This window comes from Curcuma longa, chromosome 7 (assembly GCF_044706935.1).
Source record: "Curcuma longa cultivar G26 ecotype Majalengka, Jawa Barat chromosome 7, ITB_CL_G26_1.1, whole genome shotgun sequence".
Taxonomy (NCBI): domain Eukaryota; kingdom Viridiplantae; phylum Streptophyta; class Magnoliopsida; order Zingiberales; family Zingiberaceae; genus Curcuma; species Curcuma longa.
This window is the reverse complement of record NC_133867.1, coordinates 3,853,277-3,876,241: the sequence shown is the minus strand read 5'-3', so window position 1 is coordinate 3,876,241 and position 22,965 is coordinate 3,853,277. Positions and strand designations below refer to the sequence as shown.

Sequence of the window (22,965 nt, the reverse complement as noted above, 5' to 3'; positions counted from 1 at the left end):
TTTTTTATATTATGTCTTATAATTATGATTTATTGCGTCACGGTCCAAGTCATGTTTGCCCGAGCCGGCTCACTGGTTGTGAACGTACTGTCAATTTAACTCTTATTTGGCCGACAAATGGGACAAGAACTAGCCGTTGCAAGGTTCACAAAAGGACGAAAATAAGGCTGTAGCGAATCGGCACAATTGGGCCATGTGTCACGTCTGAGCCGCTATTACCCTTCACGTTGAACATTATTACTCTCTCTACCCTTTTCTTCCTCAAAAATTCTATTATAAATATTATCTATTTTATCATCAATAAATAATTAGTTCCTCATTTTCCGGACCATAAAAAAATTATCGTGAAATTAGTACGAGCCTAAAATCGAGCAAACATATGCGGCTTGTAGTATAAGCTAAGAGTGGCATGAAGTGTAAATATCTTCATAGTTAGTGGTATTTCTCTCTAGCTAAAGTTCCAAAACGAAATATGTCAAATATAAACGGCAAGATTCAAAACCTCGAATAAGAAATGACACGTTCGAACGGGGACAAAAAAAACAAGGGTTCTTGGGAGGAGCGCCTCGATTTAAACTACGGCGAGAAAGCGCCGCTTTCTCCAAGGCACGCGTAGACGAAGAAGAAGAAGAAGAGAGGCTCCAAGGTCCGCTCCTCCCTCTTCTCCTGTTTCTATTTCATTTCCCATTTTGCCTTCTTTCTCGCTTTCGATCGATCCCTGATTCATCTGGTTGAAGAATGGATTGAACAGGGGAAGTTAGGAGTAACATAAGGAGAGAGAGTCACCGAGTTTTGCTTTATTTGAATTTTCTCATACAGACTGATGCTCTCCTTTCCGCCAATTTTACCGACCTGTTCTTCGTGCTTCAAGTCGTTTTTCCTTCCCGTCTTAGTTTGTTCCTTCTTGTTAAAAGTTGCTTTTTGAGCAATTGTGGACTCGGTATCATCTTGATCATGCTAACTTTGGCTTATATGCCATGATCAACGAAGTAAATGAAGAGTTCGAGTAGGGTTTATGTGCGTGTTATTCGTAACATCGCTCACTTTTGATTTTTTTTATTGTTATTATGTTTGATGTAGGTAAGTAGGTTAATATGACGGTGCAAACGGGCCAATCGTACTCGTGGTGGTTTGCTAGCCAAGACAGGCTCCAAAATTCAGCACAATCTTCATGGCTGTCAATGATGCTTTCCGGTTGGTTATATGCTGCCATTTCCATGTTGTTATAGTTATTGGGTTAGATGTTGATGCATTGAATATTTCGTTTTCTTATATTAAATTTGTATGCTTGTATGAGTATGACTACTCGTGCTGTAGGTTGTACAAATCATTATTTGCCACATAGTTATGGTTTTTAGCGGATACTTAGATGATTTTAGGGAAGAAGATGACACAATGTTTAATCTATATATTTTAATGCACTACCCAAATTCAGTGGTTTATCGCATTAAACCACCCATAAGTTTGTTGGTGCCAGAGTGTTTTCACTTGGATTTTTATCTTAGATTTGTTTCACAAGTGGATGTCTACTTCTTGACTCTAAAATTTGTCACATAGAGCACTTCTAGGATGGAAGGTTAATCCCAAAGGATTTAGAGGAGCTTGTCTAAGATGAGAGGATATCTCATTATAAGATTTCCCATTATTATGATCTTAGTGATCTTGTCCATAATGAAGACTAAGGATAATCCATCAGGCATCATGATCGACAAAGGATCAAGTCTTATATTTATGACGAGAGTGATCTTAAAGGATCAGTGATGAATTTGTTAAGGCAAAATCGAACTATATCTTTAAGAAGAGATTTAGAATGATAATTGTCTTCTAAGATGCAATAATCTCTTCCATCAAATAGCAGCACTCCGAGTCCTATGAACCGTCGAACCTTTTGAGCTTAATGGACTTAAAAGAAAGGAAGAAACCTAGAACTCAAGAGGGCATGCTTGAGTTGATGATTAAAATGTAATGTGGAGGACCCCCTTTTATAGAGAGAGACACATAAAGGGACACTAGTAAAATATAAAATTTAAATAAAGTATAAAAATCCAAATTTGAGTTTTCATTGAATGACGAATTACCAAATAGAAATTGCCTTCTTTGAAGTTGAACAACAAAATTAACTATTTTGTCTAACAACGCTAGAGAAGTAAGACATGACATTTACTTCTGGTTACAATACATGCAACATAGTTTGAGGGGCAAGTCTAACTAATTGCTACGTGGTAGGCATGAGCCTTGCCACATCGCCAGTTATAAGCCTTTCGGCTAAAGAGCTCACATGAAAGTGTATGTACGGGGTCCATAATTGTCTATTTGACGGGGGCTCGTGGTCGCTTACATGGAGCCACTTGAATTTGCTCCTCAAGTGCATTCCTTTCACTATAACCAAGACCAAAGGTCACTCTTTCACTTCTCTAGTGTTGTCGATCAAACTAGTCAACTTTTTTATTTGACCTCAAAAAAAAATAGTGTCTATTCTGTGTCCATTCTTTCTATGCAAGCTCTTTTTTTTTTTTAATTTTCTTTAAATTTATTTATTTTACTAGTGTACCTTGATCTCCATCCCTATAAAAGGAAACCTTCAGATTGTATTTTAATCATCCAAGAAACTCAAGCATTCCTCGTCTCTTTAGTTCTAACTTCTTCTCTTTCAGCTCCAAGTAAATCCCAAGCATCTAAGGTCCCCAGCACTACTATTCCATAATTGAGGATGATGCATCTTAAGATATGATTATCATTCCGTTGAGGACTACTGAGTAAATTCGTCTTAAAGAGAGTCTAAATTGCACCTTGACTCGATGAATTCCTCTCTTATACTTCAAGATTTGTTAGGAAAATGACTCCTACCTTGTGGTTAGCCTTAACTACACTATTGATATGTTGCCAATCTAGTTTAAGTAGATTTTTATTGTGGTTTTTATATGTGCTTTAAATGTGTAAGTACTTGGATAGTGCACATGGTGATCGTTGAGATTGTGAGAGTTGGAGGCCTAGATTGAGTGCAACATGGAGCTCAATAGATTCAATGAGATTGAGTTATTGATGTGGCAATCATAGAGATTGTGGAGCTTGGCAAGGAGCTTGTTGCTTGAGAGCTAGTCTTGAATTGAGTTGGTGCACTAGAGCTCGGGTGGGAGCTTAGAGAACTCATAATTGGAGGCTTGGGTCAAGCATTGGTGTTGGACCTCATGGAGCTTGTAGCCACGGAGCTGGCTTGGATTGAGTAGGTGTACTAGAGCTTAGTGAACTTGAAAGTTGAGACTTAGATCAAAGTGCTGCTTTGGGTTGGGTTGCCACACCAATTCAGTGAGGAGTTCAATGGATTCAAGGAGTTGAAGATCTAAAGGCATGTAACATCTTGTAATGTGATTGTTTATAGTGTGTGAGCTACTTAGAGCTTATAGTTGTGAAGCCTTCGATTGTAAGATGATCTCCCAAGTCATATTTGCATAGTGGGTCTAACATGCAAATCCAAGTGAAGACACTCCACTCCAATGCCAATAATGTTAATTGGTTACAAAAACAAATTTCACAAACTTTGATTACTGTATAAACGTTTACTTTGTCCACGTCTTACCTGTAGATCAAATATTTGACCAAATAAATGGTTGCAAATTTCAAAGACTTCATTATGCTAATCTGTGGACAAACTATGAGGTCAATTTACTCAATGCATGCAGTTATATTTTGTTGCATATGTTCAAATGATTTGATAGTGAAGGCATCATTTTCCAATGGTATAAAGATTTGTATGTAATATATTTATTTCCTTTTTCATATTGTTTATAATTCTTGTTGTAGCTTAAATGCTCGATATCATAAGATTTACAAATATCGCATCAGTCTTTGGAAGTTTACTGACCATGATCTCGGTAACTTACTTTTGTTACTTAATACTGTGTTCTGTACGATTTTGTAGAGGATTTATTGCTTGAACAGTTAGTTTCAAAGTTCAGACTAAATAATGAAAAAAGAAGTGCTGTTTATGAAATTAAGACTAAAGAAGGAAAAAAAAGAAATGTGTTCTAACACTTGGGTATGCAAAGTTCTCATTAAAATTTAGCAAGGTTTAGGAGTTCAGTATGCTTCTTTCTTAAGCAGAATTGGAAGAGAAAACCAGGCAGATGCTGAACCTTGTAGAGGAAGATGCTGACTCATTTGCTAAGCGTGCCGAGATGTACTATAAGAAGAGGCCTCAGCTCGTGAACATGATTGAAGATTTCTACCGAACTCATCGCTCATTGGCTGAGCAATATGATCAACTGAAGTCCGGATCAGGAGTACGCCGTTCAATATCAGTTGTTCCATCCTACGTCGACCGAAGCTGGTCACAGAGAATGAGCAGCAGTGAAACAGACGAGTTGACCAAATCTTCATCAGATTCCTTTGATTCAGAAGACTCAGAAATTGATGATCCTGAAGAAGAATTTGTGGCTGAGACAAAGTCAAGAGTGATGCCAGATGAAGGGAGCAATGGTTATTCGGTGAAACTGAAACAAGAACTGGAAAGACTTAAAGAGGAGAATGCTAAACTTAAGGTTGAAATAGCAGGGAAAAATGAAGAGAAAAGGGAGGTCATCAGACAGCTTGCTTTGTCTTTGGATATCCTGAAGGAGGAGAATGTTACTTTGAGGAAATGCTTCAAGGACCACCAGGAGAAAAAGGGTGGCTTCTTTGAGCTTAAGAAACTGACCAAGGGCTTGCTCTCTGGAAAGCTGTTTCATGGGAAACCAAAGAACCAAACTACAGTTGTAGCTTTGTAAGGATTATATAGACTTGCATTTTACCTCTGTACTTATAGAATTAAGTTTGTTAAGCTAAATCAACAGAATGTTTCATCAAGCTAATTTACCTATAGGAATTGTACTTTGACATTGTATTAGCGCCATGATATATATTGAGTCATATCGTCTTTAGTATATATACCTATCTCATTTATTGTTTCCATTGTTAAGAATTGTTTCATATTGATTTAGTTTGGGATAACTCCTTGATTAGGTGACTATATTAATTGGTTTGTTATCACTTTGTATGTATTGATGGGTAATGTATACACCTTTATTTAATCATTTTGAAATGGTAGCATATCTAGATAATGATGCTATCTAGAAGATCATCCTTGTATCGTGAAGCCTTTGACTTGCTTTTCACTTTCGTCTCCATTAATTTCTTTCTCTTCTATTAGTTAATTAAGTTGAGTTGTGAAATTGATTGTGCCACCGGAGAAATTCTTTTAACATTTTTTTTTATTTTTTTTCCTATTAAGAAACATATCCTAAATGAGAAGTCATTAACTTCTTATTGGGAGGTGATTGATTCGTTCTTATAGAAATTTTTCATCGATGATAAAGGTAAATTGAGAAGTACAGATGAATCATAGTAAACAGTTCAATATCATAAAATTTTCAAACTACCAATGGGTATGATTCATGAAATATAGAATTGATCAGAAGTAATTATTCTTAGAAAATTGAATTGCCCATAAAGGAGTAATTCTTTTAAAAAGACCCTAAAAATTGATAATTATATCTTATATTTTTTTACCAAAATAAAAATAAATAAATAAATGTCGGAGTCTTAAATAACATTTTAAGCAATTAATTAGATTTTGGTTCAAATTAAATTTAGAACTAAAATATGTTTTTTTTTTTATAAATTATATTGGTCCTAAATATCTAGGAGATGCATAATATTTTTTTTAATTAATATTTTAATATGTCTAAGGGGCTGAAATACTAAATTGTCTCTTCTGCGTACGTTCTGCAAAAAACCTCCGTTGAATTCCCACCATCCACAACCACCCAAACCCACCCCACCGCGCCCCTGTACATCCTGATTTCTCCGCAGCTCACTGGTTGGTCATCGGCAGCGGGCCCCAGTACTTTGCCCACCGGTAGGTGGCCTGGAGATCCCCTGCGGGTCCCAACCGACGGCGACGTGAAACCAATGGCCAGCGTTTGCTTTCGTCTCTGGTCAAGCAGGTCACTTCACTCAGGCCCCAAGTCGTGTCTACCCTGGCCTACCCTCGCACATCGCGTACCGTTACCCCGCCGACGCTTCCAGTTACCGTGGGGGTATGGACTACGAGTACACGAAAGTCAAACCGGATTTCTCTCGCCCGAAGAACTAGAAAGGAAACGGTCCCAAAAGTGGCATAGAACGCTTTCACACGTGAGCCAATCAACTGAGGGAGACTTCGGATCAGCAACCTTCTCGTTGGGCGATTGATTTTTCAACTGCGGGCCGATCCCTCCTCTTGTTTGCAACTACGACGCCATCGATTTCTCTCCCGCGTTGTATTCTACGTGCCACTCTGCGATCACAGGTAGTTGTTGTTGCTTCTTAGTTCGATTTTCCTGTAGCGATCTTCGTTCTTTTGTTTCGTTTTAGATTCATATGCTTACCCTCTGTTTTCTGGTTCAGAGGACGCAGACGGGGCCAATGGGAGTGGATCGAGTGCTCGTGAGGATCCAACTTCAAGAACTTAAGTTTACATGTAAGTCGAAAACTGGTTCATTTAGAGTGATTTAGTCGCTCTTCAAGCTTCTAAGTTTTTGTTTGTTCCTTTGGCTACGGCATTGAGATTCATTGCCTTTGCTGAGTGTATAATTGCATTGGATGGATTGCCAATTGGGTATTTTACCGAATCATCACGCTCCGTTTATCTGGGTTTTTTTTTGTTGTTATTTTTTGTTTTTGACTAAATCAGTCTCCACTCTTCGTTTTTGTACCAAATCATGCCACAGTCATAAGTAAAACCAACAAAATGGGTTTGATTTGGTAAACTGGTCTCACCAATTTGATCACCAATCTAATCCTGGAAACCTGGTCCGAGTTGTAGTGGTCGTACTAATCATCATAGTCATGAAACTGGATTTGTCCCAGCTATATGAATCTTAGCTGTTCATTGAGCTTTATGTCACAAGTAATATAGGGTCATATTTATGCTTATCGAAAATGCTTTTCCTGAGATGGCACCATTCCTTGATAAAAAGAAGTGGACTTGTTTTATTTGTTAATGTTTTTTTTAAGAATTCAGAGCACTATAATTTTACAGCTTAAGATTATGCATTTATGATTACTTTTTTGTGTATGTTTTACCATGGTTCCAATCTTTTACCGAACTTCTTGCACTGAACTACTTAATTTAAACATGAAAGATTGCAGGACAATTAAAGGCCCACTTGCTCCCACTTAGGATTGATAAATATAAATGTAATGATATGTTTTATCAGACAGTGGAAAATAGATGAAGCACCTTAAATAGGGCGAGAGCTCAAGTTCTTGACTATGGGTTTTCAATTCATATAGAAAGCTCAAGCTATTGTTAGGGTGTTAGGAAAACATACATGAAACCATAACCACAGGCAAAGATTACTAACATTTTATAGAGAGGAGAATACCATTTTCTTAGGAGAGATAAGAAAAAGGAGGATAAAGAAATGAACAAACATTTGATATATAGTTTGCCTAATGATTCATTCATTGATACAAAAGCATTACAGATATAAGTAGCTCATTTTACTTTTTTAAACCTTCAAAATTGGTCTGTAAGTGTTTTTATTGGGACCATTTATAATAAAAGTAAATCAATTATAAAATAAACCTATGCCTTGGTCCATGCTGGAGCAGTTCCACATCAAATTAATTACTATACTTGAAAATATAATTAAAAGAAGGGTTGGTGTGTATACTTATCTTAGCTTTGCCATTTTCCATGTAACATTGAGATAGGTGCTTGTGTACACAGGATAGCGAGAAACACATTCTTCTGTTGTTATAAACTGGTGATATGATGCACCTCCAAGATTCTCTTCTGCATCTTCCATAAATTTTTATTCTATCTTGTTGCATGCCGAACCTGTTTGTATCCTATTCCTTATGTTGTCTAAGATCTGATTTCCTTAGGAGGAAGGTGATTCACCTTTTCTATTTGTAACAACATAAGAATTGTAATGCAATATATTTTTTATCTCTTTTTTTCTGTAGATCTGCACCTTCTTCTTTCTAATTGCATAACTGAAGCTATCTTTAACTAAATTTAAACTGATACTGACATAATGCAATTTTTTTGTTGATTGTAGTTGAACTGAAGAAACAAAGTTCATGTTCTGTCCAACTTATCAACAATTCAGGAGAATGCATCGCTTTCAAGGTTAATGCTTGTTGCTATATGTATGGCTCTAGTTTACAGTACATGCACAGATATAAAATAAGGATAAATTTCATGTTCTGTATTCTTGTAAAATGCCTTTTAGAACAATGTTAATATATATATTATTTATTATCGCTTGTAGAATTTAACATTTATTTATTTTAGAGTACATTCTGCTTTATGTAAAATCAAATGAGTGCTTAATCCTCCATGGTTTGTGTAGCTCATTAGCCTTTCTCTTTGCATCTCTGATTCTCCTGATTACTGTTTCATTCCACCCCCTAACTGTATTTGCTATGTGGCAAGATCTGTATAGTGGTTCCCAGATGATGTGGGCTTACAGTTTGTCACTTTTTTTGTCATAAGATATGACATAGCTGACTCAATCATATATTATTAGGTTAAAACAACATCTCCTAAGCGATACTGTGTGCGACCCAATACAGGCATCATTCTACCCAGATCAGCATGTGACTTTACAGGTTTGTTTTATGACTTTATTATGTTAAAAATATGTAGCATTTGTGTGCTCTATTTCTATGGAAATTTTTGTTACTATAGCCTTAGGCGCACTTCGTGGAGAAATTTCATGTTTAAAATCCTACAATATAGCGAGACCTTCTGATGTAGCACTGTGAGCCAATCTCATGCAGAGAAGAGAAATGTCACAGAGAGAAGAAAAAAATAATAATAAAATGTAGAATAGAATTGCATGAGGGATCCAAACCTCTTTTATAAAATGAAATAAAGGCTGATTCTCCCAAAACATTAAATTTCATCTGGATAATAATACTTTGTAGACTGATGACTTTGAAAACTTCTGAAACTTAAAACTATAAGTAATTTAGAACCCTAAAATTAGTTACTGCATTACCTTACTATCTTATTAAAAAAGTTCATATGAACTGGATATAAAGATTATGACAAATAGAAGGACAAAACATTGAGACGATATTTTTTTTTTTGTAAAAAATTACTATATAAAGGGACTTAAATAGTTCACTATTTGGAGAATTCTTCTATAATCATTGTGTATTTGTTAATCGATATTGTATTACATACCATGAGATGGTCTGTCTGGTTGTTAATATTTGCTTGTCTCATGATATGGCGTGCTTTGTGAAGTCATTTCATTAGATGAATTTTATTACCCTTGTCATATTTCTCTCTTCTTTAACTTCTCAAATCAAGTGATAGAGAGAAGCTCATTCTTAAACAAGAGTGTGCTTTTCTGTATACATAAATATTTTATTTTATTTTATTTTTATCTCTTCATGTCACCATCATTGGACATTCGCTACTGGAGAATGATTGTACTGTTTGTTAGTTAGCAATGAAGTGATTGTTTTCTGCAATTAATCTCAATATTTCAAACTAGACTTGTTATATATCGACAAGTGCCTATTATTTTCTTGTTTAGAATAATGTGATTGTGTGATTTTAGTTACCATGCAAACACTGAAGGAAGCTCCATCTGATTTTCAACTTAAAGATAAGTTTCTTGTCCAGAGCACAGTTGTTCCCTATGGCACTACAGATGAGGACATTGTGCCAAGTTTTGTAAGAAAAACATGCAATCTTATCTTTGTATCTGCAGTGATTTATTAATATGTCTTGATCTCCAACTTTTTTTGGTTCTGCAGTTCTCTAAAGAAAATGGTAGATACATTCAAGAGAACAAATTAAGAGTTGTTCTTGTCAGTCCTCCTACTCTTCCATTGCCAGAACCATTTAATGGGCCTTCCATACAAAAGCCAGCTTTAAAAGCATTCAGTGAGTCTGCTGAGACCTCTATTGCTAGCAATGGCGTTTCTCAACATGATCCAGCTAATGAAGTTTCTGATTCAAAAAATCCTTCTAACTCAAATAAAGTTTCTGATTTGAAAAAGTCTTCTGACTCAATCAATGATAATGTGAAGCACGAGCCCCTTCATCAAAATCATAAGTCAAATGAGACACATATTTCAAGTGATCAAGCATTCGCTGAAGCGGACAACATGCCTCCTCTTGTAATATATATTTTTTTTCCTAGAAATTTCACATTCACACTATTTGTTGTCCATATTTTTTGCTAATGATCTTTATTACATAGATAACTTCGCCTGATAACACTATTTTCATAATTGGTATATACTTCATTACAAAAATGAAGAACAATAAATAGTATGAATTTGCAAATGATTGAATGCCCCTCCTTGGCACATGTTTACAGATAACATAATTGACTGTCTTCGGTGTCCATGTTAGTTTCATTTTTTGTTTCAAATGATCTTTCTTTTGATCCTTTTGTAACAAAGCAACTGTTGCTAATGTTTCTTTAGGTTGCCAAAGATATTGAGGAACTAAGGTTGAAGCTTGGCAATCTTGAATTGAAACTAAATGAGGTTAGCTAATCTCAATTTATCTCTTTCATGCAATTGATGACAGTGTAATTTTTCCTACCTCTATGATTTGATGATATCAAAGAGGCCTGTACCTCTTATAGTGGGTTCTCCATAGGTTCATTTTCTGATGTTTGAAATGCAAGCCATTATGGAGAGTCAATAGTGTCAAAACACTAAAAGCAATATTGTCTGATGAATAGTAGCAGATTATGTTTTCTCCTCAGCTCAAGAAAAATGTGACCCACTGGAATATTGCTTAACAGTATGCTCATTAATGAACTAGAAGGTGTCAAATTGTGCATGCCATTTTCAACAGGCAATGATATCAGAAACCAAAAGATTTCAGTGTTATTGTCGTCTATATGTAGCCATTTGACCTGATGATAAATTCTGATTCCTTCAGCCTGAGTGTTTTGAAAATAATTACTGTGGTCTGGATGGAAAATTTTGCAGGCTGAGAAGATGATAATGAATTTGACACAAGAGAGTGATGCTGCTTTGCAGGAGGGAAAGAAATTGCAACAAGAAATTGTGAGTTAATCTTTAAAAAAAAACAAGTTTCATGCTATTAAGACCAACATGTGTATGATCCAATATGTGGTGTGAAATTCCTAGCCATTAGGCTGCTTAACTTCAGGAAATTTGGAGGGGGGAGGACCCAAAGATAAATCTGTTTAGTTATATGCAGTAAGCCAAGTCTCATCTCTATATATACATTGGTGATCTTACCTCAGTTATGCTTACTAAGAGCTATAAAGATTTCTTATGAATGTTCATTTGATGAACAATTATTGCATGCTCAAGTTACTTCGCACTAGCGGATCTTACTGAAATGAAAAATATTCTGCTAGAGCAACCTTGCTGAACGGCAAAGATTCTGATAGGGCATCCTTTGATAAAGCTGCATGAACAGCAACTAGTTATTTTGAATCTCTACTCTTTTTGTGGTTATATTGGCCGTTACAAATCTTTGTCATCTAATAATATCAGTTGGTTTTTTGCTCTTCTTGTAGGCTTTGCTGAGAACCAATTGTTCAGCTAGAGTTCGGGTTGGTTTCCCTTTTCTCTTTGTGGTCTACATGACACTCACTGGTTTGGCACTTGCACATTTGTTGCACCTGTGAAGATCATCTCCAACTTTGGGCCAATTGCTAGAACTGATATTTTGTAGTTCTACGATCACCAGTATATCCCCATTGCCCCTCTCAGGCTATGACCATGTATATGACTTATACACAAAATGACATTTTAGTCAACTTTTTATTCGGTAAAGGCAAGACTCAAAGGATGTGTTAAACTATGTGGACTTGGACTCTTATAACAACAACAACAACAACAACAATCACATTATCTCACTAAATGGGATGACTATATGGATTCTTTTATGTTATTGAGTTCTATCCTCTATTATATTATTATTTATATTTAAATAAATTTTATCTTATTTTATTATTACTAATCTAGTAGTCTTTCTTTTCTTCATTTAATGTGCATATTTATCATAGTTTTACATTGTCTAACTGAAATATTTATTGATCATATCATTTTACCATTTTAAATGTGTCTCCTAAAATTTTTCTTTAATAGGTACAACTTTGACTTTCTTTATAATATTTTTATTTTTTATTATGTCTATCCTTGCATGTCTGTACATCCACTTTAACATCTTCATCTCTATAACCCTCATCTTTTATTCATATACTCAAATTATAATCCAACATTCAACTCCATATAATATAGCGGATATAATCGTCATTTTATAATATTTTTGAGGTACTTTATGCTTACCATCATGTTCAGTCATCCCGTTTGTATTCTAGACATCTCTCTCAATTCAAAACTCTCAGTATAAATAATTCATCATCTTCTATTTTAACAACTAATATTACTAAATTTAAATTTCATATATTCTGATTTTACTCTACTAAATCTAAAATTTTTCACTTTTAGTATTTTCCGTCAAGATTCAAATTTAACATTTACTCTTTAAAGTGTTTCACCTACCAAAATAATATATTTGTTCTAGCAATACTACTCAATTCCTAACTTTTCTCTCGTTGTTTCAGTAACTTCAAAAGTTAAATCTTTGTCTCTAGGACATAGTTGAGTTGGTTACGACGCAAAGTTACAATACCCTTCTCTTGGCGAAGACCAACTGCAGTTTCTCGATTTACCTCCTTACAAATAGTCGTAGGGCCGACCATATGGGGTCGCTAAGGTGGCAGATTTCATCTTTTTTTTCATAAGAAAATCAAATCTTTTCATTAATTTGTTTCTTTTATTTTTTTTCTTCATTAGCTATTTTGTTTATAAGGATTTGCCTTCCCAAAAGTGAACCGCTACTAATGACACCATCAATGCGATGTTAATATAGAGAATTATTGTATCTCTCTTTATTGTTATGTTCTGCAGCAAAAAAAAAAAGTAACTCTGTGCTAAATTGTCTGTTTGCCTTGTTAAGGAATGCATCTGATGGCTAGGATCAAACTCCGGTGCAATGGACGGCCTGATCGCCTTCTTTCCCGGATTGCCTACCTGCACAAGGTGAGTTCATCAGTTCATGGAGCTATGGCATTAATTTGCTCATTTAATAGTTGTTCTCAATATTTAATTGCGGTGTAATTGCACCCGTTTTTCTCCGTTCCATGCGCATTGATCTAATTCCCTCTTCTTCTCCTCCGGCGAAATGGGTTGCGGCGGCTCCAAGCAGAAGCAGAAGCAGCAGCAGGGCCAGCAGGACGTGGCCGCCGGGAACGTAACCGCCCGCCGCGTGCTCCTCCGATCATCCACCATCGCCAGGGGGAGGAAAGCTTTCGCTTTGAGTTCTGACCCCGACGCGTCGAGGATAAGCGAGGCCGCCGTCGCAGGGGAGGCGAAGCCGGAGTCGAGTGGCTCGTCGGAGGAGGAGTATTTCTCGTCGAGTCGGGAGATGGAGAGCCTAGAGGCCGGGGAGTACTTATCGCCCGGCGAGGATGCCGACGCTAATGCCGATGTGGAGAGGAGTGGAAAGGCCGCCGCCGCCGCCGCCGCCGCCGAGGAGGAGGAGAAGAGGGAAGAGAAGGACGCTGATGGAATCTATTGGCGAAATAAATAAATGCTAATAAAATTTACCATTTTTGCATCTATTTCGGTCGAATTCCTCTGTTTTTGTTTTAAAAAATAATATTAAAAAAGATTAAATCATGGTTAATTTTGTGATTTATGAATTTGTTCCAAATTTGGGCTTTGCAAGTTATTTCATTGAAAAAAATCAATTTGAAGAACGAATTTTTAGAGAAAATATAAGGTATAAATGAAGGATCATAAGAAAATTTATCTTTAAATTAACGTAAATACAAACTGAATCTTTTATAAATTATTTTACATTAACTTAAAATTAGATGGGCATGACATAGTTTAAGTTCGAGTTGCTCAGGCCTGAGTGTTTTATCAACAAATTTTTCAATAGAAACTACATTTCTAGAATCAAATTCGTATTACTACAGCAAACTTATGAAACTAAAAAGCATATCATGCCATCCTCAGGTGTGATGCAACAGTAGCCTCGGGGCATAACTAAGTTGATTGAAGTAACTGAAACAGACTTTCGACGAAATAAAAGATGACCAATTTGAGATTTATGTACCTGTTGTAAGGAAAAACTCCGACTTCTGTTGCTTGCATCGGAGGAACGATCACATAGAGCAATTCCACCTAAATCCTCACCGGTCTTCGTGATCAAACCACAGATTTCTCACGATTTACTTTCCCGCCTCACAAATAACGTCGTGAGACGTGGTGGTGGTGAACAGTTACTGTAACTGTATAGATTTATTTTCGGTCGTAGGACTGACTGTGTGAAGCATATTCCACATTTTTATAGAAGAAGAAAAGGTGTGATGCAACAGTAAGACATTTGATAGAATTCACAAAATACCACGAAAATCCAACTGAGACTAGAGCAGACTTTACAATGGATTTTCGATTGTAGAAGTCGGCTACTAGACGAATTGCCGCAGACAATTCACAAGGTAATAGAAAACTGGCAGACAATACAAGTTGAGAAAAGATAAACAGGTATTTATCAAACTCCTAGTTTTAAGGGCAAAATCTGATGAAAAGGAAAAAAAAAAAAAAAGGGCCAACACTGGAATATGTAGAAACTTTCACATGAAAATAATGTATCCTAGGTTGAAAATCTGCCTTTTAATATTTTCTGATGCTTCCTCTAAATACTTTTTATGTGACAAGGCACATCACAGCTTTCAGGGAATGCTACCTGAAGAGATATGTAACAAGAAAGAAAGCAAGGATGACCAGAGCATCCATCTTTATTCACAGAAAATTTAGCAACATGATGAAACCTGTGACGACACTGGAGAACTGACCAGCAAAACTCTTGATTATATATCTTTCCTTGGAAGTATAGCATACAGTTGAATGGAGCTGCGGATCTCTATTCACGTGTGCTGTCGAAGCTACCCGGTTGATGTTTCCGTTGTCTTTCTCTCCAATTTTCACTCCATTCTTTGGCTTCCGCAACAGCTCGCTCCCTGTGATCACGGTCGAAATTCTTCAGGGATTCTCTTGCTCTACCAACATGAACTGGGCTATCCATCCGAGACTCCTGGACCTCCAATCCCTCCAAACCCCAGTTTCGTCCAGAGCCACCACCAGAACCATCCCTTCCCACTTTTGCACTTCTATTTACTCCTTTAACTGGATCTTTTTGCCGAAGATCTGGAGAATTTCGATGTGGGGAATTGAGGTTGCCAGACCCAGCTCTAGACCTTGGGGTTGAAGGCTGAGTATTAGCTGTATTTGGATCGTAGCTTTGAGATGCTAAATAAGAGAGTGCCGTCACAACATCCCCTATGAGTGGTCGAGTAGCTGCTTGTTCCTGCAAACACATGGCAGCAACAGCCAGTGCCTGATATAGGCCTCTTGTTGGATAACGGCCTTGTAGTAATGGGTCAGCCATTTTAGGGAACTTTCGACGATCTTTAAATAATGGACGAGCCTGAAAAAGATATTAATGAGTATACGAATTTCAGTAAATTCTGAAACAGAATCTCATGATAAATTCAGGAATCATAATCTCTAAAGTGAAGATTCAGAATACCTACATTATGTTATCTTTTTTTTTTTCCTTCCTGAAAACAGGAACATCATGCTACTGAATCACATAAAAAATGATCATACTAAATGACCAAATACAGTTTTGATGTGTAGTTGCAGAAAGAGGAAGAACATACCCATGCTACAAGATTTTGTTCTCCAGAAGGTCGAGTGTTATCGATCGCTTTCCGTCCAGTAATTAGTTCCAGAAAGACAACACCAAAACTATAAACATCAGATTTCACAGTTAGCTGCCCTGTCATAGCATACTCAGGAGCACAGTAACCATATGTTCCCATCACCCTTGTTGAGACATGAGTCTTATCACCAACAGGACCAAGTTTTGCAAGCCCGAAATCTGACAACTTAGGATGATATCCTTCACCAAGAAGGATGTTCGAAGATTTGAAGTCACGATAAATAACAGGAGGGCTTGCCTTATCGTGCAAGTACTCCAACCCTTTAGCTGCACCAGCTGCTATCTTCATCCGGGTATTCCAATTAAGTGGTTCCTTATCAGCAGGGAGGTCTGTGAGAAAAAAAATGAAAAAGGGGCATTCAACATAATCAAGCTAATATGTTAGATATGATTTAATTGTACACTGATCCAGACATCACAAGAAACTAGAGTTTTCTGTGCCCCTATTCTACAAAAACAGAGGCAATAAATCAGAGTTCCATCATATAATTAGTTAATTCCCTTAAGGGGAACTAACACCAATTGACAACCATCCAAGATACAAAGAGAAATTCAGACAACAAAGATCCTGTTAGAAGAAACTCAAGTCCCTTCGCAGCTGATCATAAATTCTCATTTTGTAAGTGAATTTCATGTTCCTCATAAATTTCTAAATAACTGATATAATGATTTGCTAATCCTTATGTATCATCAAATTGGCAATGTTTGAATCAATTTCAACACCTTTCTTTCACTGACGTTCTCAGTATCGGTGATGTGTATGTGAAAACAAGCGTGCTACAATATATACAAAGGGGTCCCCTAACCTGTAGAAGTATTTCAGGAAGAAAAAAGGAGATATTGTCAAAAAGCACTGCACAGAATCACTAGGGAAACAAACTAAGTTGATTAGCAACTCAAATTTGCAGATCAGTGAAATATAATAACATATGCATATCTGAATATTTATAAATCAAGTCTTTGCAGAAATAGGTATCCCAAACAACAAAGGCTATAATAAGTTTTCTTCTGGAGATCACAATGTCAGGAACAAGCTAATGAAATAAGCAGTATAAGGTCAATGACAAGAACAGATCGCACAGACAACCAACATATGAAGCTTCACAACAGCTAATTCCCTCCAATAGAAAATCATTAGGTAAAAAGTGGAATTTTGCACATATGCACCAAGCCACAATAGTCCATGTTAGAGTCAATAATCTACGTATTAGTTACTTTTATCACATGTCAGATATTATGTAAGCCCTAATACAATACTATACCTATCAACGTGGTAACAGAGTGGATTTCCCTCCTAGCTTTATTTTCTTCTTAATTCACCTAAGAAGAGGCTGTGGATTTTGAATTGATGTGACAGTGAGGTCTCCTATTCCCTTACACCTCTTCTATTCCACATGCTTTTTCTCTCTGCTTTTCTCCACACAATCTCTTTACTCACAAATGACAAGATCACTGACCCGCTTACAATGCAAATTTTGTTTCTTGACTGCAACTGAAAAGAATATTTCTCATCCCTCCACTCCCAAAAAACAATATAGTTTTCCTTCTTCCACAATGTCCTGCTCCTCCAGTTAATTTCTTCATTTTATTTCCTGATCTTTTTCACTCCTTCCTCTTTTACTTTACTGTTCTTCTTTTTTCTTCATCACATTGACAATAATAAAGGGGAAAAGAGGAGGAGAGTGAGAAAAGAAAAGGGAGGATGAGATAAGATTAGGGGAAAAAAGATTGTAGGGGAGGAAGAATATTGAGAAAAACAATAAGAAACAGGTGAGGTGGTGTTGATTTTTCTACGTCTTGGGAAGAAGAGATTGGGAAGAAAAGACTCATTTTGATCTCATTCTCTTCCCTAGGAAACAGCAAACTTTAACTTATCTTCCTACTTCTCCCACCTAAACGTTTGCTCTTTCCCATTTTCTCTGCAATTAAACAAAGATTACATGTAATAGAGTATAACAGAGCCATTTTTAGAAATGGCATATATGTTGTGAGCCAAGGATTCTATATTAGACGCTCAACAGTTTCACTATTGACTTAGACCAGAAATCTACAGAGAGAGAGAGAGAGAGAGAGAGATTGCTTCTTACTGATCCGATGGAAGAGGTCTGCAACAACGTAGTTTTTTTTTTCAAAAAAAAAAGTTCATGCATCTCTTAATTGAGTATGCAACTCCTTATAAAACCATTCCTTTTGAGAAACAACCTTTCACCACTCGTTCTAGACTGGATATTAGTTCTTCACGAGTGCACAACATGAGAAACATAGCATGCTTGATCCCAAGGTTTAAAATTTAGGGCCATGCCAGAATTTCGGTCATAAGCCCAATAAAGGAAATTGTTTTCCTGCATAAGTCTTGAGCAATATGTTAAACAATCTTCCAAGAAATTTCATGCCCGCTCAACTATCCAATTTCATACTAGGGAAAATTTAAAAACTAATGTTCATGCAATTGACTGGTCAACTTACTTAAACATTAGACAATTGCTGTCATAGTCTTTGCTATCATGCTAGTCTTTGCTTCAGTTTTCCCACAAGTCACTCCAACAGTACTCTGATTCTCAGCATTTAATTTTCAGATATTGAAGGTACAGTTGGTATATAGATTATATTTTCAGTTTGTGATAACTTATAGTGTTACCTTGACCATTGGAAGGGGCTCTAAAATATAAATGTCATTTAGATTATCAAAGATAAACTTCACTAATTGGAATCTGGTAAGTTCTCTAATATTCAACAAGTACCAGCATCATCTTACACAAGGATTTCCCTCAATTGTACTGATGGCAATTGTCGAAAGACATGCTTTTGATGTCCAATCTTCTTGACAGAATTGAGTTCTTCTAGGCAAGGAGATATACCCTAATATAAACAAATTAATATGAAGTATAAACTGGCTAAGAATCCAAAATATAATTTTATTTTGTTTCTACATTTACTATTTTAAGCACATCTGTTTTGTCAGAGTATTACTATGACCAAATTGAAATATTGAAAAAGCCTTTAAAGAAGCCTCCATTCAAAATTTCTAATCATTCAAGAAATTATTATGTTTACTTTTAGTTACCTCTTCCATCTGGTGAGATCGTAAATTGGGACATATTATCTCCGCAGAATCATCATCTGTAGCTTATACTCACATCTTCCACTAGGTAGAAGGGTAGGAACAGTTTTATAAATCATGAAAGCTAGCATGTTTAATGCAGCTTTTATTGCACTTCAAAGAACAAGGTAGAGGTTTACATAATTCTAGTTCATGAAAAGCAGACTTTTTGAGCAATAATAGATTTATGAATACAGGACCATTCTCAACCATGCAAAACTATAGTTCATCTCCTTCCACTTAAGATAATGAGATTAATTGAAAGACAATAGCTATTAACAACTACATTCTCCAACTTGAACTAGCGAATGCAGAACACTAAAATGTTTTGGATAATCTTATCATTATCTTTCTAAATAGCTTTGCTATCCCTTTGTAGTTGTCTTCAATGAAGTAAAATGAGGCAAAAGCCAAATTATTTAAGGATGAGGTTCAAAGTGAACTAGAACTGGACTATAAGAAGAAATAGGAAAACAAAAAGCATAATAATGGTCTAGAGGATCAAATTCGCCGGTTAAAAATAAGAAGTCCTATAACAACATGATGCACAAGCTATAAATTACAATAGATCTAGTAGAAGATAGAAATATACGGCTGCCTTCGGAGAGGACTAAATGAGATCATGGAGGAAAGAAAAATAGAAACAAATATATGTAGAAAAACAAATGACAATTTGCTTAAAAGAAATCATGGAAACCTAGTTTATAACCAAACAACTCACAATTTTATTTTTCAAGTCTAAGTCTAGCAATCCCAAGCAAGATATTGAATTTGATGTAAATATATTGAACTATAAACTAAACAAGTGGTCATCAATAAACCCTAGCACCTTAAGTATTAGGCATTCATTAAAGGAATGCCACTTATATTCTTAAAAATCCTGGTAGATGATGGTATAACAAATATTTTACAAATCACACTTTGCGAACTAAACCTTGATTATCAACTTCTAAAACTAAATCTAGAGCTGGAATAATAGCAGAATGGAAAAATGAAAAAAAACACCAAAAAAAGAGATATGACTTCTAACCATGCAAATGATCTTCCAATGATCCCAGTGGCATAAACTCATAAACGAGTAATCGTTGATCCCCATCAGCACAATAACCAATCAGATTGACAAGATTATCATGATGTACAAGACTAAGCATAAGGACTTCAACTAGAAACTCTCTGTTCCCTTGTAAACCATTTCTGTCAAGTTGTTTGACAGCAACAACCTGAAAAGTTTTGTGCCATCTGTGAGCTGTGTGCTCAACACACAGAAAAAAAAAACATGGCTCGTCTGCAACAACCTTAATGTACTAAGAGATGCTTTGCAAGTGATCAAGAAACTAGTTGATGGGTAAACAAAGCACATGAGTACTAAGTAGATTATATATCAAAAGGACACTAACCTGTCCAGTTTCCAACCTTCCTTTATATACACGACCAAAACCCCCTTCACCCAAGAGGTAATCTTGCCTGAAGTTCTTAGTAGCAGCAGCAAGCTCACGGAAAGTGAATAACTGTACCTCAATATGCTCAGCACTGCCTTCTTTGGAAATTGATGCTTCCTTTCTCAAGTCCGAATCTGTCCTTGCTTTTGGTTTGTCTAGTTCAATAGGAATATTACATAAATGAACATGAAAAATTAATACACTTAGCATGATTCCAGCTGACCAACATGAAAAAAAATGTTAAATTTTCAAGTGTAAAGTACCATGGTTCAAAGCCAACTATTGAGTAGACTCTAGAACTATGCAGGCATGATAAATTTCATGCTGGAGTATAGCTCCTGGGTCTCGTTCGCTCAAAGCTAACTATTGAGTAGACATTATTAGTAACATCATTATCACCGTCATGAAGGATTGTTTGTGCCAGCTATTTGAGGTAATACATGAATTGTATTCCTCCATTGATCTCTATGCAAAGTTATGTCATCAGTGACATTCAGATCAATTAAATCATTTTCTACATTGACTGTACTTGTATCACCGATTCCTCCGATAGAACAAAGATGTCCATTTACTTCGGGAGTTGTATACATTTGGGCAAAAACTATCGGCGATCACAGACACTAACCTTATCTACAAATTGTGTATATTTAATTATCACCAACAAGAATAGATTCTAAAATATCCGCCTTTGCCTATCTTATTCCCGCATAGGGTCGTTACGACATTCAACAATTCTCCTAATGAACGTTACCAGCAATATCAAGAATTTCCACGGATCCAAATACAAAACAGTCAAAACTAAATAAACGAACATTTCGCAAATAAAACGCATCAGATCTAGACCTCTGACAAAAGATAGTATTTCTCTTAAAAAAACGATCTTTTTTTTTTATTACCCGAAACGCGAAGATGCGACGAAGGGGCAGCAGAAGTCTCCTTCTTGTACTCCGCGCCGCCTTTCCTAGGCTTATTTTTCACAGCCTCCTCCTTCGGCGACTCAAAACACGGAAAACAACCCATGAGAAATCCGCAAATTCCAGCAGCTCAGCTCGATGCTCGGCCGATCGCGACGGAGACGCACCAGACCTCGGCGATCGCTCAGATCACTAGCCCAAGACAAATGGCCCGATACCGGAGAGAGAGAGAGAGAGGCCGAGAAGGGGGCGGAACTAGAGAGAGACCATCCGAGTTGTAAAATTAAATTAGAAAACGGGAGAGAAGAGAGAGAGAGAGAGAGAGGTCAGCAGGAGCGCGTGGGGGGTGAGAAAACAGTGTGTCGTCAAATAATATTCTGAGTATTCTTCTGCATTCCCACCCGCCTTATACAATTGCCAAATAAATAAATAAATAAAATATACCGGGACTTTTAGTATCACTAATCCAGCGCGGGACCACCCGCGTCCCAGCTTGTGTCCAGTCGAACAGCGGTGAAACAGAAGGTGCGATTTAAATCGAGGACACGTTCACGATCGTGACAGTGCGGGTCCCACTGGCGAGCCACTCATAGGATCGGTAGGGAGAAGTGGTGAGTGGATAATATTTTTGCAACTGGCAGGTTTTTATTTGTGTCTTATCGTTTGGGGAATCGAACAGTTTGAAGGGCGAAATTGGAAACGAATAAAATATAGAGACATTTTTTAGTTTATTTTAAAGTGGAAAAAAGTCGCTTTCCTTTTTAGAATTGTCATTTTTTGTGGGCGTTCAATAATCAGCGGCCAAGGAATTTAATAATAATAATAATAATAATAAACGATCAGTCTAATGCCATTAGGGAATGAATTAATTAATTTGAGAAATTTTTGGCAATAAATTTGACAAAATTGTGAACTAAGTTATTGGATCTGATTGCATGTCCCAATATTATGGTAAATTTCTCACCAGATTAATTAGCATAGAGAATTTCTCACAAGATGATTTTGACTATAGTAAAAATAGAATATATCACTTCAACAGTTTTACACGATCGGTTCGACGATATAAGATGGCTTTGGCGCAAAGCCGTGCAGTTTTCCATGCACGGATAGAATTAAGGGTATGCGTTTAAGCAGGAGAAGACACGTACACGTTTGTCGTCTAATTAGAGTGCCTTGCTATTTGCGAGCTAGAGCTTGAGGCATCGACAGCTTTGAAAGGGAAGGTGAGGACTGAGACTGAGCAGTCGAGTCACCACTGATTCTATTAAACACTATACAGAATGAAGATGCATGCATGCAATTGAAAAATGGACGTACGGTTTGAAAATTTTGAAAAACATTTATGATTGCAGGCACAATGTCAAACTCACATGCATGGCCCGATTATGTATTATCAATCAGCATCCCTCCTTCTTCTTCTTCTTCTTCTTCTTCTTATTATTATTATTATTGAAAAGACTTCAAAATAATATAATAAACAAAACAATACACATACCGACGATTTCTTTGTGCGAGGCTCCGACAGAGATCATAATTTGGGTGTGGCCACTTCAATTAGAGATATACTTCATGAGCAGTAAAGCTGAGCTTAGAACAGTTTCAAAATCTGAGCTTGCAAACCTTTGAAGAACCCTGGAATTAATTAATCCTTCTTTTTTTTCCATATAGAAGTTAGAG

The 22,965-nt window shown here is 36.4% G+C and overlaps 3 protein-coding genes across 3 annotated transcripts; 2 read left to right on the top strand and 1 right to left on the bottom strand.

Moving 5' to 3' along the window:
* The first annotated feature begins 592 nt into the window (after positions 1 to 592).
* On the top strand, positions 593 to 4,881 carry LOC141832671 (protein NETWORKED 3C-like). The gene is made up of 3 exons (XM_074720130.1): positions 593 to 646; positions 1,081 to 1,194; positions 4,102 to 4,881. Exons 2-3 carry the CDS (start codon positions 1,095 to 1,097, stop codon positions 4,761 to 4,763), a joined length of 762 nt encoding a protein of 253 aa, XP_074576231.1. The 5' UTR covers positions 593 to 646; positions 1,081 to 1,094; the 3' UTR covers positions 4,764 to 4,881.
* A 1,352-nt stretch (positions 4,882 to 6,233) lies between these two features.
* On the top strand, positions 6,234 to 11,811 carry LOC141832106 (vesicle-associated protein 1-2-like). Its single transcript, XM_074719589.1, has 9 exons — positions 6,234 to 6,325; positions 6,424 to 6,496; positions 8,085 to 8,155; positions 8,556 to 8,637; positions 9,600 to 9,715; positions 9,799 to 10,164; positions 10,477 to 10,539; positions 10,993 to 11,070; positions 11,553 to 11,811. The coding sequence occupies exons 2-9, from the start codon at positions 6,442 to 6,444 to the stop codon at positions 11,661 to 11,663; spliced, it is 942 nt and encodes a 313-aa protein (XP_074575690.1). The 5' UTR covers positions 6,234 to 6,325; positions 6,424 to 6,441; the 3' UTR covers positions 11,664 to 11,811.
* Positions 11,812 to 14,820: 3,009 nt separating this feature from the next.
* LOC141832232 (receptor-like cytoplasmic kinase 185) lies at positions 14,821 to 21,627 on the bottom strand. The gene is made up of 5 exons (XM_074719725.1): positions 21,271 to 21,627; positions 20,333 to 20,529; positions 19,966 to 20,155; positions 15,774 to 16,165; positions 14,821 to 15,538 (listed from the first exon to the last, which is right to left on the bottom strand). Exons 1-5 carry the CDS (start codon positions 21,392 to 21,394, stop codon positions 14,975 to 14,977), a joined length of 1,467 nt encoding a protein of 488 aa, XP_074575826.1. The 5' UTR covers positions 21,395 to 21,627; the 3' UTR covers positions 14,821 to 14,974.
* Positions 21,628 to 22,965: the final 1,338 nt, after the last annotated feature.

Excerpts from the sequence above, each read along its gene's own strand:
- LOC141832671 (XM_074720130.1), top strand. The coding sequence starts at position 1,095 with ATGACGGTGCAAACGGGCCAATCGTACTCGTGGTGGTTTGCTAGCCAA. Across the intron at positions 1,195-4,101 it reads GCTGTCAATGATGCTTTCCG|AATTGGAAGAGAAAACCAGG; the intron begins GTTGGTTATATG and ends TTTCTTAAGCAG.
- LOC141832232 (XM_074719725.1), bottom strand. The coding sequence starts at position 21,394 with ATGGGTTGTTTTCCGTGTTTTGAGTCGCCGAAGGAGGAGGCTGTGAAA. Across the intron at positions 20,530-21,270 it reads GTCGCATCTTCGCGTTTCGG|ACAAACCAAAAGCAAGGACA; the intron begins GTAATAAAAAAA and ends CTATTGAACTAG. Across the intron at positions 15,539-15,773 it reads AACAAAATCTTGTAGCATGG|GCTCGTCCATTATTTAAAGA; the intron begins GTATGTTCTTCC and ends TATCTTTTTCAG.
- LOC141832106 (XM_074719589.1), top strand. The coding sequence starts at position 6,442 with ATGGGAGTGGATCGAGTGCTCGTGAGGATCCAACTTCAAGAACTTAAG. Across the intron at positions 8,638-9,599 it reads ATCAGCATGTGACTTTACAG|TTACCATGCAAACACTGAAG; the intron begins GTTTGTTTTATG and ends GTGTGATTTTAG. Across the intron at positions 10,165-10,476 it reads CGGACAACATGCCTCCTCTT|GTTGCCAAAGATATTGAGGA; the intron begins GTAATATATATT and ends ATGTTTCTTTAG.